The sequence below is a fragment of the Strigops habroptila genome, chromosome 5 (assembly GCF_004027225.2).
Source record: "Strigops habroptila isolate Jane chromosome 5, bStrHab1.2.pri, whole genome shotgun sequence".
In the NCBI taxonomy this organism is placed as follows: Eukaryota; Metazoa; Chordata; class Aves; order Psittaciformes; family Psittacidae; genus Strigops; species Strigops habroptila.
Genome location: NC_044281.2, coordinates 78,324,639 through 78,340,482, shown reverse-complemented (window position 1 = coordinate 78,340,482; position 15,844 = coordinate 78,324,639). Strand labels below are relative to the sequence as shown.

Genomic DNA, 15,844 nt, shown 5'->3' with positions numbered 1-15,844 from the left:
TCCCCGGCGCGGTCTCGCGAGGCTGCGGTGGGCCGGGCCGGGCTGCCGGAGGCACAACAAACATGGCGGCGGCGGCTGGGGCGAGCGGCGGCTGTGGCGGTGAGTAGCGTCTGTCTCTTCTCTTCATGCCCCGGGTTCCTCCCCTCTGGCCCCGCTTTGACGTGAGGCGGCCGGGTGGAGGGGGAGAGGCTGTTCTCCGCTCGCTGTGTGGAGCGGCCGCGCGGGCAGAGCCGTGCTGCCCCGCCGGGAGCGGGGGCTGGGTCCGCCGGTGTAGCCCCTCAGCGTCTCCGTTGTGTGGAAGCCAGGGGACACCGGTGGAGGGCTCCCGTGGTTGTGTCGCTTCCTGCCCAAGCGTGGAGGCGGCTGTGGGTCGGAGGAGGCGCGGGGTTGCTGTTGAACCCTGAGGCGTGGATCGGGGGCGGAGGAGCGACCGGCGGTTTAACGCGGCTGCCGTGGCAGGTCGAGGGGCTCGGTGGGGCTTGGAAATAGATGATCTTAAGGTCTTTTCCAACCCAAACCATTCTGTGATTCCTCTTCCCACGCGTGAAGCTCCTTCAGAAGCAGCAGGGAGGGCTTGGAAAGAGGCTGGGATCCTCCCTCCTGCCTTATTTTAGTTTTAAATCGTTTTCTCTGGAAAAGATGAGGCTGAGGCAGAGAATTCCCTCTTTTTTCCCCCCTGAATTTCTTTCAAGAAAACAGGGTACACGTGCTCATAGTGATTTGATTCTCTTATAATTACAGCGGTATAGGAGCAGGGAGGGCTTGGAAAGACGCTGGGATCCTCCGTTCTTCCTTAGTTTTAAATCATTTGCTCTGGAAAAGATGAGGCTGCGGCAGAGAATTCCTCCTTTTTTCCTCCTTAATTCCTTAAAAGAAAACAGGAAACATGTGCTCATAGTCATATTATTTTAGTCTCTTGTAATTACTGCAGTACGAGTTCTTGCTGTGTGTGTTAAACCACTGGTTTTATGCGTCTGGGTTATTTTCTTTAGCAGAATTCTTCAGGCGAAATACTTCACACCACCTTTCATCCTTGTGGTGCTTGTGAGACAATAACTTTAGTACAGATCAGCACTGTAACTAGTGTTAAACGAGTACCTGAGTAGAGGATGAGTAACCGGTGTTCTACACGTCGGTGTGCAAAGCTGGAGAAGGTGTAGTTGTCTGTGCAGATGTTCTGTGTTAGTAGAACCTGAGGAACATGTGGTGTGATCAGCCCGCTGCAGTGTCTGAAACACGAGCTGGTGTGCTCAGGTTTCTGATAGTGAGGGTTGCGTTTATTAGGTTGCAGTAGTGGCAGAGCAAGTGTCTGATCTGTGTCATTCATTCCTGAAAAGGAAAACTGCTGCTTATCTATCCGTAAAAAATACCACCTAAGATCACAAAAGGTTCTTTTGTGCATGGAAATGTAGAGGTTTGAGGGCCTGCTGAATTGTGGCAATTTACCTACATCGATATAAGAAAAAAGGATGAATGTTTTCAAATGAAATTGATGAGGTAAAGAAGTTTGATGCAGTTGATCACCCAAATGATGTCTTTTCCTCATTCAGATTTTTAAATTTTTGTGTAATTTTCTCTAAAAATTCAGTGTCAGTATAAAATCAATTGATCAAGTAAGTTTTTGTGCCCAACACAAAGGGATATGCAGAGTCTTTTGTGAAAATACAGACCTTTAACATCGTTTCATGTTGAAACATTCCACATTTAAAATGATTTAATTTTAAATTGTTATTTCTTACTAGTCTTATCTGGTGAGAGTTGGCCTGGTCAGGACTTGTCTGGTTTTTTCTCTTCCATACCTTTAATTCATACCCTGATATCTTTATTTTATTGCAGGAGACACCAACAAATGGAACACAAATTAACTTCAGCCTACACGAGCCTGCTGACCCCTGAAGGAGGGTAGGCAAAATTGGTATGTAAAGATGTGTTCAGAACTAGCTTAATGGTGAGGATAATGATAGTAGTCGAGCACACTCAGGTATGATGTGAAGAACATACTCATCTGGGTGCCAGAAAAGAACTACTGCTTGTAAATAACTTTGAAAATACAGGAGAATGTGGTTAAATGTGGTCTTGAAGTCAGGACTTGAGTTTTTGTAGGTCACTTGATGCTTAGTTTAGTAGCTGTTGGAAAGCAAAAAGATATTCTTACTGAAATGTAGCATTCTAAATTACTTCTGATTATAATCTGTAGGAATAATAATGTGACTGAGTCACCACCCTCTTCCCAACCAAGTCCTAAATTCTGTCTTCACAAATTCATTGCAAATAGGAGACTCTGGAGGTTTGTCATTTCCAGCGCCAGAAATGAGCATGACCAGTGACTTCTAGTGAATATTTATATTACTTCAATGCAAAATAATGACATGGATTAAGACTTTTATGCAGGGTAGGAAACTGGTATTTTGGGAGAACTATGAAACACTGTTTTCCGTTCTTTCTATCTTTGCTAATCAGAGACACTCAGGTGGTTTCCCAGCATCACAGTTGCTATAGCGGACTTATTCAGCTCTGGGATTTTCTGGAGCCACGTCTTCACCAGCGAAACTCTTCAAATAATCAGTGAGATAGAAGTGTCCTTCAGTAGGATGCACGTAGGAGTGGGATGCAGTCTTTGAAAAGTCTCTGATGGAAGTATCATTGTTTCTCTAAAACTAACAGCAATACAGTGTTAGAACCTGGCTTTCAAAATATACCTTATCTTTTCAAGTTTCTTTCTTACAACCCTTGGGGGTTTGGGAGAATAAGGGACTTACATTTCCCTGTTTTCCTTCCAGGGAAAGTGGAGAAGCTGTGCTCTGTGCTTTCTATCTGACCTGTTGGGAGTACTTCTGGGAGCATGTTTGCTACTTAGCAGGGAACTAAAATTCAGGTATGATCAATTAAAAAAGAAGTGAGTTGAATTTGATTATTACTTCATTTTATTCAATTTTATATTGTCCTTATGTTAATATTGCTAAAAAAACCTTAGTTTCCCCGGTATTATATATTTGGTGGTGAGTTTTTAATGAGTTAAAAGCTCTAAAAAAAATATTTTTATGGTTGTCACTCTGTACCTTGAGTCATGCCATATGATAAAAACAAACCTTTGCTTAAAAAGAAATCCAAACCCAGACTTGTTTTTATGAATGCATTCAAATTCAGTTACATTTGTGTTTTGAAACTGAGCTGGAAGGCAGGGGCAGAGAGAAGAATGGAGCCCACACAATCCAAGTGGAACTGGTCAGCAATTGCTACACCACTTAGACACACACCAGTCTATGTGGGCAGATGGGGTCCACCCAAGGCTGCTGAGGGAGCTGGCTGAAGTGCTCACCGAGCCATTTCCCACCATTTATCAGCAGTCCTGGCTCACTGAGGAGGTCTCAGTTTGACCAGAGGTTAGCAAGTGTGACACCCATCTACAAGAAAGGCTGGAAGGAGGATCCAGGGAACTACAGGTCTGTCAGTCTGACCTTGGTGGCAGGGAAGGTGATGGAGTAGATCAGGCCCAGTCAACATGGGTTTATGAAAGGCAGGTCCTGCTTGACTAACCTCATCTTCTGTGACAAGACGACCCACTTACTGGATGAAGGAAAGGCTGTGGATGTTCTTGACCTGGACTTCAGTAAAGCCTTTGATGCCCGCAGCATTGTCCTTGGAGAAACTGCTACTCATGGCTTGGATGGGTATACTCTTTGCTAGGTAAAAAAAATGGCTGTGTGCCCAGGCAGGCAAGAAGGCCAAGAGCATCCTGGCCTGAATCAGTGCTGGTGTGACCAGCAGGGCCAGGGCAGTGATCGTCCCCTTCAACTCAGCACTGATGAAGCTACACCTCGAATCCTGTGTTCAGTTCTGAGCCCCTTGCTACGAGAAAGACATTGAGGTGCTGGAGTGGGGCCAGAGAAGGGCAATGGAGCTGGTGAAGGGTCTGGAGCACAAGTGTGATGAGGAACGGCTGAGGGACGTGGCGGGGTTTAGTCTGGAGAAGAGAAGGCTCAGGGGGAACCTTATCATGCTACAACTACCTGAAAGGAGGATGGAGCCAGGAGGTGGCTGGTGTCCTCCCAAGTAACAAACGATAGGACAAGAGGAAACATCATCATGTTGTACCAGAGGAGGTTTAGATTGAATATTAGGAAACATTGCTTCCTTGAAAGGGTTGTCAAGCACTGGAACAGGCTGCCCAGGGCACTGGTGGAGTCACCATCCCTGAAGGTATTTAAAAGAACTGTAAATGTGGCACTTAGGGACATGGTTTAGTGGTGGGCTTGGCCATGCTGATGATCTTGAAAGCTCTTTTCCAACCCACACAATTCTGTGATTCTGTGACGATACTTTTCCTTCTAGGCACAAGAGGTTGTAAATGTAAAGAGTGAATATGGGTGAGAAGAAGCCAGAACCTTTGGACTTTGTAAAGGATTTTCAGGAATATCTTACACAGCAAACTCACCATGTAAATATGATTTCTGGATCAGTTTGTGGAGACAAGGAAGCAGAGACTCTCCAGGGAGGTAAGCAAATTGCAGTGCTGTCAAATTTTAGTCTCTTAGAGAATGACTGCACTGTTGATGTTCCAGATAATTATGCTGAGTCCTACAAGTGTATAGAAGCATTTCTGATCGTTGTTTTCTCATCAGCAAAGATGTGTCTGTACCTTCCTTGTGATCAGGGGATGTATTTACAGTGCTTTAAATAGAAAGACCAAGGGCATAGGGAAGCAAAAGATATTTGGCATGTTCTCAGTAGTATCCAGCTGATTCTTGATTGACATCTGTGTTGTATTATTCACAGCTGGGACAGAAGGTGATCAGAATGGGCTGGATCATCCTTCAGTTGAAGTTTCACTGGATGAAAACTCAGGAATGTTGGTGGATGGCTTTGAACGGACGTTTGATGGAAAGTTAAAGTGTCGATACTGCAACTACGCCAGCAAAGGCACAGCACGGCTCATAGAGCACATCCGAATCCATACAGGTATGAAATACTCTGCTGTGCTTTCCTGTACATTAAACACTATGGTTTGAACTCAGGGGTATGACTTGCACATGGGGAGTTATCACACTGCTTGAAGATGTTAGTTCTAGAGTTACTCAGCAATTAGATTTATTATTGCAGACTACTGAATTTGAGGTAACTATATATGGCAGTAAGGTTTAGTGTGAAAGCATCAGTGTAAATTGGAAGGACCTAAAGGTAACTTAGTTTTTAACTTGGAGATTATAGGGGCTTTTCTTCCTCTGTTACTTAGGTATGAAGATAATCCTGTTTCATGCCACATTCTAGATGTGGAAGTACAAAACATAGTAATAAGAATAAAGTTTACTTTTATTCGAATGTGGGGACATAGCATCAAAAAGTAATCATTACTGATAATAGTAATGAAAAAAAGATTCCTGTGGCTTAGGAGCATTTCCCACTGTAGGGTTTATAAAGCTGAAATGCAAAACTCTGAGTTAGATTGGAATAGCCTAAACTGTTCATGAAGTCAGCTCCGACCTCCTGACAAGTGAGAGGAAACACGCAAAAGCTCCTTGTGAAGCCTGACTTTGGTGCCTGCCCAGTTATTACAGAATACAGTTACCAATTCAGAAGACTTTATGGCTTGTCACTAGAGTAATAATTAAAATACAAGAAGTATTCTGCAAAGAATGGAAGTTTTTGCAGGTTTCTAGTCTGATTCCAAAACTTCTAAGTATCACTTCAGTGGTGTTGGGAAGGTGGCATTCGGGGATTCGCTTTGAAGGAAGTACTTTGTTGTAACTTGGGTGTAATTGTAGCTCTCTTTAGGTATGGTTATTGTTAGTCAGATTCTCACTTTGCTGTGAACCACTGTGTCTACACAGTCACTCACAGGGTGTATTTTGGAAAGTCAGTGCTCCCTGCACTGGCCTTGCAGTGTTGGCTTATTTTAACAAGGTATAATGGGATAGAAAATGGCAACCAACTAGAAATCAAAGAGTTCTGAGGTTCAGACTCCAAACATCATCTAAATTCTCCTCTTGTGCTACTGTGAGCTACCTCTGTGTGTAGCTGTTGCTGTTCTCAGATTCCCAGTGGAAACTTTATGTATTATCCAATAGTGGATAAAATACCATGGCTTGTGTACCTGCATTTGACACAGGTTAATGCCATGGCTTGCTGCAGACCTGCAGAGCAGCACTGAGGTTTGGAGCATTTTTTGGGTTTAGTTTTTCATAAACCAGCTACAGCTTCACCTACCATTTGCCTCTTATGGTATGTGGACAAGGAGAAATCTTTTTCTTTAACAGCTTTGCTCTGTGCAGTGCTATTTCTGAGCTTGTGAAAGAAGGGTCATGTAGTGGGAGAAACTGAACTGCAGACTTACGCAGTTTGTATTTAAATAGTGCCTAAAGGTGCAGGAGTAGCATCAACCTTAAAGTTTCATGTCGTTTTGGTGGCATATAGCTATTCCCATCTAAAAACTTGCATCCCCAAGCCCACAGTTAACACAGGTCAGTTGTCAGCATGAGCAGATGGACTGCTAGAGCTGCGATGGAGACATAAATTGCTGCTAGAAGATGTTGGTAGTATGTATTTGCTTATTGAGACGTTTTTGATGGCTTTGATATGCATAGAATCATAGAATCATAGAATCGTAAGGGTTGGAAAGGACCTTAAGATCATCTAGTTCCAACCCCCCTGCCATGGGCAGGGACACCTTGCCCTAAACCACGTGGCTCAAGGGTCTATCCAACCTGGCCTTGAACACCGCCAGGGATGGAGCATCCACAACCTCCCTGGGCAACCCATTCCAGTGCTTCACCACCCTCACTGTAAAGAACTTCTTCCTTATATCTAATCTAATCTTCCTCTGTTTAATTTTGAACCCATTACCCCTTGTCCTACCACTACAGTCCCTAAGGAAGAGTCCCTCCCCAGCATCCTTGTAGACCCCCTTCAGATACTGGAAGGCTGCTATGAGGTCTCCACGCAGCCTTCTCTTCTCCAGGCTGAACAGCCCCAACTCTCTCAGCCTGTCTTCATATGGGAGGTGCTCCAGCCCTCTTATCATCCTCGTGGCCCTCCTCTGGACTCGCTCCAACAGCTCCATGTCCTTTTTATGTTGAGGACACCAGAACTGTACACAATACTCCAAGTGAGGTCTCACAAGAGCAGAGCAGAGGGGCAGGATCACCTCCTTTGACCTGCTGGTCACACTTCTTTTGATGCAGCCCAGGATACGGTTGGCTTTCTGGGCTGCAAGCGCACACTGCCGGCTCATGTTAAGCTTCTCGTCAACCAACACCCCCAAGTCCTTTTCTGCAGGGCTGCTCTGAATAATGCATGGGGTTTCTCAAACAGAATGACTGAAATAATGTGGTATTACTTAATATCAATTTTAGCCATATTAGCAAAAAAATCAAATCTTCTTTCTGTAGGTATCAAAATGTGGGTATTGGTATAGTGTCAGCATTCCTTCTCTTACTCTAGGAAGTTGCCTACCCTTTTTTATACTTTCAGATACTAGGCTAACAGTTCTTTTGTTGAGGGAGGGGATTCTCCCCCTCTACTCTGTTCTTGTGGGACCCTCCCTGCAGTCCTGCATCCAGTGTTGGGGCCCCCAACACAAGAGGGACGTGGAGCTGTTGGAGTGGGTCCAGAGCAGGCCACAGAGATGCTGCGAGGGCTGGAGCAGCTCTGCTCTGGAGCCAGGCTGAGAGAGCTGGGCTGGGTCAGCCTGGAGAAGAGAAGTCTCCTGAAGGGGAGACCTTAGAGCAGCTCCAGTGCCTAAAGGGTCTCCAGGAAACCTGGAGAGGGGCTTTGGACAAGGGCCTGTAGGGACAGGCCAAGGGGAATGGCTTTAACCTGCCAGAGGGGAGATTGAGATGAGCTCTTAGGCAGAAGCTCTTCCCTGTGAGGGTGCTGAGGCGCTGGCACAGACTTTTCCCAGAGAAGCTGTGGCTGCCCCATCCCTGGCAGTGTTCAAGGCCAGGTTGGACACAGGGGCTTGGAGCAACCTGCTCTAGTGGAAGGTGTCCCTGCCCATGGCAGGGGGTTGGAGCTGGATAAGCTTTAAGGTCCCTTCAACCCAAACTAGTCTGTGAATCTATGATTCTGTGTTTTCAGAATGCTTTTTACCCTTCTGCTACTTAAGGGAGTAAGTGTCACTGGGTGGCTGGAGGTAGCAGGACAGTACCTGCTGCAGGTCACGATTATTTCAGCACAATTGCAGCATAATATATGTAAAAGCAAGAAAGATTGTGACCAAGAATTGGGATGCTGAGAAATATCCTCATAAATCCGACTCAGTGGTCATTACTTAGAAGGAAACATTCCAGGAGCCACACAAATTTGTTATTTAGAGCAAAGCGTAATACTTGGTGTTTGTCCTTTGGCTAATATTTTGAGTTGTTTCTCATGGTTGTAGTGTATGATACTGTTAGTATTATACCTCAAGAATGGAGCTTTGCCTGTGGGATGACACTTTCCTAGCTCAGACACATCTGATGCTAATGTAATACCAGTAACTGTACAAGAAGTCCATTTCTCTATACCAATCTGTCCAGTTTTATAACATAGACAAGAATATTTTTGTTTCTCTGTATAGTTTCCCTTCATCTTTTTACAATACATTTCACATCCCTAATTTTAATACAGCATTTCCTGATGCTGTCCTGATGGCAACACCATTTTGCCATTACCTCAGTGGCTCTTCATAGAGCCCTGCTTTGTTTCTTTGTGCAGAAGGAAGGGGTGTTTTATTTGGTTTGCTTTCCTTGGTTTATTTTTTCCATCCAAGAGCAAGGAGATCCAAGACCTGAGTGGTGGTTTGCTCAGAAGCATGGCACAGGGCCAAGAGATGGATTACAGGGACTGAAGGCTGAGTGACTAAATCAGCATTAAAACAGGGAAGTGAGAGCTTACTCGTAGCCTCAGAGCAGTGTAAGTAAACAGATACTGTGTTCTGGGTAACATGCAAGTGCACCAAGGGATGTGCCAGAGTAATTAGGACCCAGACACCATCACGCAACCATCATTAAGTGCAACTTACCACAGAATTACTCCATGCTGAGTCTGACAGCAGTGTCATTAGTAATTCAGCAGCTGTGTTGTATTAAGGGTGTGCAACATGCGGTGCAAATCTTCATCTCTGTTTAACCAGTTTGGAATGAAAGAAGACCATTGAGACTGACAAGTTCTTTGTGAACAAGCAGGAAGCTTGTCAGTCTTCTTCCATCCTTCTTTGTTCCAAATCTCCACATCTTTATGTATATGTATATACGAAAATACATACAGATGCTTATGAAGAAACTGGTTTCAGTTGGTGCCTATAAGGTAGTCAGAGGTAGCACAAAAATGGCTTTTTTTTACCTCTTGAAGAGACAGTGATGTAGGGAGAAATAAATAAATCTTCTATTTAGTATCCCAGGTTGTGATTCCAGACGGTGGGATGCTGAATATGGGAAGGGCTTTCTCTGTCAATCGCGTTACATCTTCCAGGGCCTGTAAAGCGCTTGCAGTGTAATAGTGGCCCTCTCTGCATTCAGACCTTGGCTTTTACAGTTGTTCTAGATGGATTTTAAAAGCCACAAACCAACTGTATATGTAAAATAGTAGAAAATGCTTCAAGAAAACCCTGTGAATGCTGAAGAGAAGGAGCCCACTCCCAAGTTTTTGGAGTCTGTCGTGCTGTGTGGCAAGAGAATCAGTTGCACCACAGGGATTTGGAAACTGACCTGGTATCCTAGATAGGAAGATGAGATGATGTTTCATTTCAGCACTTGAACATGAGCCTAATCCTTTAGGCTTTTCTAACATTGCAGACCTGGATCTAAAAACTCCTGGAGGATCAGCCTGTGAAAGGAAAGTTAAGCCCCAAAGTAGGATGTTACCAATGTGTTGGCTTGTATTTGTGTTTGAAAGTTTTCTAAGTACTTTCAGAAGTGTTGATGTGAATATCTCTAAGTATCATTTAATAGAAGAGCAAAGTTCTGTCTCTCTGGAAGGAGAATATCTGATTGTCTTGTCTGAGAGAACACAGCTCCCCAGAGGTTAGCTTTTGTTTTCTTTAATACCTCTTTAGCCAGAGGAGCCTTTTTCAACATTCAGTTCTTGAGTGCATGTGTTATTTAGAGAATAGTTCCAGGATGTTTAAAAGTAGGAATGTCTGGAAGATGTTGGAAGGATACCCTCCTTCTGTGTTTAAACACAGTTATCAGTAAGAATCAGTTACATGGTGGTGGTACAGACATCCCGGTAGCCAATTGCTTATGTGGTTTGTAGCTGAGGTACAGTTTGTGGGGTGCTCTTAACTGGATGCAAACACCATTGCATTCAGCCCTTGGCATCGTTGCTGCAGTTCCTGCTCAGGTTATCTTGTGCTCATTGTGGTCACAGTTTATTCCTGTGCTTATTAGCACTTGGGTGAGGCAGAGATGTCTGCATTTACTTTGCTTTTCCATCAAACATGCAGCTAAACTCAAGACTAGCGGTGACCGAAGCTTCCTGTTAGCTCCTTTCTGTTCCATGAAAAGCCTTTTCCAAGCACTCTGAGATGCTCTAGTATAATCTCTGTGAATTTTCCAGGTGAGAAGCCACACAGATGCCACTTGTGTCCCTTTGCATCAGCTTATGAACGTCACCTGGAAGCTCACATGCGCTCGCACACGGGTGAGAAACCATACAAATGTGAGTTGTGTTCCTTCCGCTGCAGCGACAGGAGCAACTTATCCCACCACCGCAGGCGCAAACATAAAATGGTGCCTATCAAGGGTACAAGGTCTTCCCTAAGCAGCAAGAAGATGTGGGGGGTTTTGCAGAAGAAAACCAGCAATTTGGGTTACAGCAGAAGAGCATTAATTAATTTGAGTCCACCTTCCATGGTGGTGCAGAAACCAGACTACCTTAATGATTTCACTCACGAAATCCCAAATATCCAGACTGAAGCGTACGAGAGCATGTCAAAACCAACCCAGAGCAGTGGGTTGCCAAGAGACCCGCAGGACCTTATGGTAGATAATCCTTTAAACCAGCTCTCTACTTTAGCAGGACAGTTATCCAGCTTGCCACCCGAAAACCAAAACCCAGGCTCTCCTGACGACGTCTCCTGTCAAGATGAGAAGCCTTTCATGATACAGCAGCCTGCTGCACCAGCAGTAGTTTCGGCTGTGTCGGCAAGTATTCCTCAAAGCTCATCTCCAACCAGCCCAGATCCTCGGCCTACACACAATCAAAGGAACTACAGCCCCGTGGCAGGTCCCAGCAGTGATCGCAGCGCCCACACCAGTACTCCCAGCATCAGTAATAGTCAACCAAGCACTCCAGCACCAACCCTTCCCGTTCAGGACCCTCAGCTCCTGCATCACTGCCAACACTGTGACATGTACTTTGCGGACAATATCCTTTATACGATTCACATGGGATGTCATGGATTTGAAAATCCTTTCCAGTGCAACATATGTGGGTGTAAGTGTAAAAATAAGTATGACTTTGCTTGCCATTTTGCAAGAGGCCAACATAATCAGCATTGACTGAGAACGTGCTTTCATTTAGTTTTTTAACATATTACAGTCTATTTTTCATACTTGCTGAAGGAAAAGCTTGCACATTGCCATAAGGAATCTTCACAGGAAGCAATTTGACAAAGGAGGCAAATTTCTTTTCTATGTTGTCGTAAAACTTGCCAGGGAAATTTTGTATAGGATGGGGTGGCTGTTTTATATTCAGCTGGAATAGGAACTGGAATGTGTTTCCATGCTTTGGCTGCTAAGTTTAAGTTGCTTGTACTTCATCCCAATAAACACTGTACAGATGTTGAAGCAGAGCTTGTATTCTGAAACATCAGGCTATTTACTGGGCAAGACAAATTGTATTGACTATAAAAGACAAAAGGTTATTGCAATGACACATCTGGTAACTTTGGAGACGTATTTATCCTTAAAAACTTAGCTATTCCAAACTGGAAAATCAAACAGAAGCAACTTTCACATACAAATTCAATTTGATGTCAAACTTGCTTTTGTCTAGTGGAGGTTAATAGTTTTTCCTTAGTGTGGTCTAAACTCTTCATTTCTAGAGCTCAAACACTAATGTAACTATTAGTTTTAAAACTCATCCCAAAAGTAGAAGGTACCAGGTTATTGGGAATGAAGTTCTGATAGGAAAAAAAGAGTTAAAAGCTTGTCATTTACTAGTTATACTAAAGAAAAATGAAATGAGAGACCTTATTTATGCTACACTTAGCAAAATTTTACGTGTGGTTCCTTTGAAAAGGAGGTTGTTTTTTCCACAGTCATATTAAAGAGCTTGTAGATCTAATATATATTCAGAGAGTTTTTTTTAACTGCCTTAAACTTAATTTGTACAGATATTTAAGATTTGCACAGTTAAACTTCTGTCTGGCTGATGGAAGTTCTAACAGAAACAAACAAGAGGTTTACAAATGGGGAAGAAAATCATGTGTTCAGTGTTATCTCGGGCCAAGCTACGACTGGTAGGTTTGAAAGCTGTGTAATGTAGTTCATTGCAAACTTCAGCTCGCTTGGAAGTTGGTTTGTCTTATCCCTTCCCCTCAATTTGTTGTCCTTTCTGCGTAATAGGAATAAGGAGAAGGGTTTCTGAGCTGTTCCTGTAGTAGGGCAGAGGAATACAACATCCTACGGCTGAAGCCATTGGGATCAATAATTGTAGGTGGCAAATGGTGACTGAAGGTGGATGTCAAGTCCATGGCACATGTTTATTTTGTTGGGGTTTTTATACTGCACATCTTGCTTTAGAAGCACCCAGGCCAATGAACAGGCACTTTAATGTAAACCTACATAGAACATCCCAGCAAAATTAATAAAAGCTCTTAGTGTGCCTTCTAAAACCTAAATTTGGCTAAAATATTAGAACACCAGACCTAACTGTGGAAGGCCATTACAATTAGTAATTTATAGAGGTCAGTTTCCTTGCTTTTGGATGCAAACTGCTTTTCCTAAGCTCTAAAACTCCAAGGAAACTTCCAAAATGGTGGTGCTCTGAGGAGCACCTTCCAGTATTGAATAGTGCTGATGTCAACAGCCAAGTTGTCCTTGGTTTGCAGCTCCAGCCCTTCTCCCCCCTGGTATGAGTAGGGAGATCAACTCTGCTGTGCATAAATATTTGGGATTCCATCCTTCCATTCTGTTTAAGTTATTCCTGATCCACTGGGACTGATGGTGGCAGTGTAAACATGGTAGAGTCTTCTTTTTGTGTCGGCTAATGATTTGGTGATTTTGGAAAACCAGCTTCTGAATAGGGATGCCCCTGAGCGGAATTGCAGGTAGGAGAACTGTAACAGAGGCAGCTGGTAGCAGGAGGAGCCTGGGATGATCTTACTGAAAGGGGCCCTTGTTCAGGAGGGGATCCTCTGATGGGATGTGTGTTCTTAATAATAGAACTCAATATGGGGGAAAAATCTAACTCCAAACCTTGCTAATTGTTGTTCAGAAGGATTTTAGTACCACGGGCTTAATACCATTGTTTCTGCTTCCAAGCACCTAAGGAAAGAACATTAGCTTTGAATCACAGAATCAACCAGGTTGGAAAAGACCTTTTAAGATTGAATCCAGCCATTCCCCAGCACTGCCAAGGCCACCACTAACCCATGGCACTGAGGGCCTCGTCTATACGGTGTGCGAACACTTGCAGGGACAGTGACTCCAGCACTGCCCTGGGCAGCCTGTTCCAATGCCTGAGCACCCTCTGGGGAAGGAATTGTTCCTCATCTCCATCTAAACCTCCCCTGGGGCAGCTTGAGGCCGTTTCCTCTTGTCCCATCCCTTGTTCCTCAGGAGCAGAGACCAGCCCCCTCCTGGCTCCATCCTCCTGTCAGACAGTTGTAGAGAGTAATAAGGTCCCCCCTGAGCCTTCTCTTCTCCAGACTAAACCCCCCCAGGTCCCTCAGCCATTCCTCATCACACTTGTGCTCCAGGCCCTGCACCAGCTCCGGTGCCCTTCTCTGGCCCCGCTCCAGCACCTCAATGTCTCTCTTGTAGTGAGGGGCCCAGAACTGAACACAGGATTTGAGGGAGCTTGAACATCTCTGAACTGTTGAACAGTGATGAAGTATTTTTAACTTCTTTCCTTCCATGAGCTCCTGTTTGCAGGGGGGACCTCAGGCAGGGGCAGGTTTTGGTGTCCATCCCTTTATTCTACAACCATATCCATGTGGTGTTGACCCTGCTGTGGCCTTCACAGAGGGAGGGCCACCCTCTGCATGTGGGCTTTTCGTTTCTCAACCTCCTGCTGCCTGTTCAGTTGTGCCAAACAAGGCCCTGACTGCATCTGCTGCCTTCTGCCCACCGAGTAGCTTTGGAAGGTGTATTGTGTCACATTATTTTCTCATCATTTTGTACATACTATTTCCTTTAAAGACCAGAACTAGTACTGGAAAAATGTTTTAGGCTATGATCCCAGCAATTGCTGTGCACAAGCAGGCCTTACAGGGGGGCAGTGAGGGATACTGGTCAGGAATTGTGGGATCAGGTTCATGGTTGAGGGACTTTTCATACTAAGTTCTCCACTGCACTAAACTCGTTTTGTTTTAAACCCCCAAATCCTAAGGTGGCGATTGGCATTTTAACTTGTATTAACAGGGAAGTTTGGGAATGAGCTGAAATTTTTCCACAGCTTGACTCTGGTAAGTCCCGTAGCTGCAAAACATTAACCTGGGGGGAGGTGTTTGTATTTATTGTGATAGATCATTTTATAGATTTGTTGACCTTTTTAACATGCACTATTCAGCATAGTCCTAATGCAGACTTAGTGAGACCCAATATTCCAATGAACACCCAAATGTTAGGCTGAAGCATCTCAGTAGATTATCTGGGTTAATATTAAACCAACTGTGACGCTGCTAGTAGGGAAAGGAGTTGTTTTTCCACAGGTACCTGTTCAGTGGAAGAGGATTTGGACATAAAATGTTGATTGGCATTTTAACATAAAACTCAGGGCTGGAGGACACCTTCCAATGGTGTTTCCCAGCCAAATGACGTGTTGCTATTTGGTTTAGTCCAGAATGTTTGGGGGGGAACGTTGCTTTTTGTTTCTTTCTGACGAAGGGAATGTAATGTAGAAGTCTTCACTGGCAAGTTTTCTATTCATTTTAAGCTTCTTTGAAACTCTACAGCAAATGGATGTTGTTCTGCAGGACATCTCTCCTCTGCTTTTTCATCAAGCAATCTTTGATGAAGCCTTTTTCATCAAGCAATCTTTGTGTATGTGCTTCTGAGTCCCAGCTCTGTTCATAATCTGTACTTCAGTGTAAAGAGCATATTTTGTATTGCAAAAATGGAACCTGTTAGGACTGTAAAATCAATTTTCTCGTGTAGTGAATGTTTTCAGAGGAGAAGGTTAATTCTGAAATAACTCGACTTTATCTGGTGTAGTTCATGTTGTGAAGCTTTGCTTTTCTAAGATATGAATAAAATAACACTTTCTAATTAAGTCTTATGCTAATTCTTGTCTGTGCTTCAGCAGGTGAGGCTGAGGAGCTGCTTAGCAGTAGCTGTGCTAAGGAGAGTAAGCTGGCCCAAAAGGTAAACAGGCTGAAACATAGATGCACTGTCCCTTGCTTAAAGTGCTTCATTTTAGTGCTGAAACCAGGTTGCTCTTTTACTCAATGTGAGAACCTGGCCATTGAGCTTGTCTCAAACACTGCTCACATTCCATAGTGTGAGTCACAGACAGGCATCATTTGCATTTGACCATGGGAGGCCTTGAGCGTAAATGAAGCAAATAACAAGGATGTTGGCTCTCAATAGTGTGTAGATAGGATTGTTCTGATCCTTTTGTTCGAAGCTGATAAGCCTCCACAGGAATGTGAAAGGATCTCTCAAGGATGAGCTGGCTCAGAGGAGGCAGTCAGAAAGCAGAC

The 15,844-nt window shown here is 44.1% G+C and overlaps 1 protein-coding gene across 4 annotated transcripts; it reads left to right on the top strand.

Moving 5' to 3' along the window:
* Positions 1-26: 26 nt before the first annotated feature.
* Positions 27-15,414, top strand: IKZF5 (IKAROS family zinc finger 5). Of its 4 annotated transcripts, none has more exons than XM_030487247.1 (6): positions 27-99; positions 1,837-1,902; positions 2,781-2,875; positions 4,333-4,496; positions 4,777-4,959; positions 10,534-15,414. In XM_030487247.1, the coding sequence occupies exons 4-6, from the start codon at positions 4,364-4,366 to the stop codon at positions 11,475-11,477; spliced, it is 1,260 nt and encodes a 419-aa protein (XP_030343107.1). In that variant the 5' UTR covers positions 27-99; positions 1,837-1,902; positions 2,781-2,875; positions 4,333-4,363; the 3' UTR covers positions 11,478-15,414. The 4 variants fall into 4 exon arrangements, with proteins under 4 accessions (XP_030343107.1, XP_030343106.1, XP_030343104.1 ...); XM_030487246.1 differs by having other exon boundaries at positions 43-99; positions 1,837-1,915; XM_030487244.1 differs by having other exon boundaries at positions 67-99; positions 1,837-1,981.
* Positions 15,415-15,844: the final 430 nt, after the last annotated feature.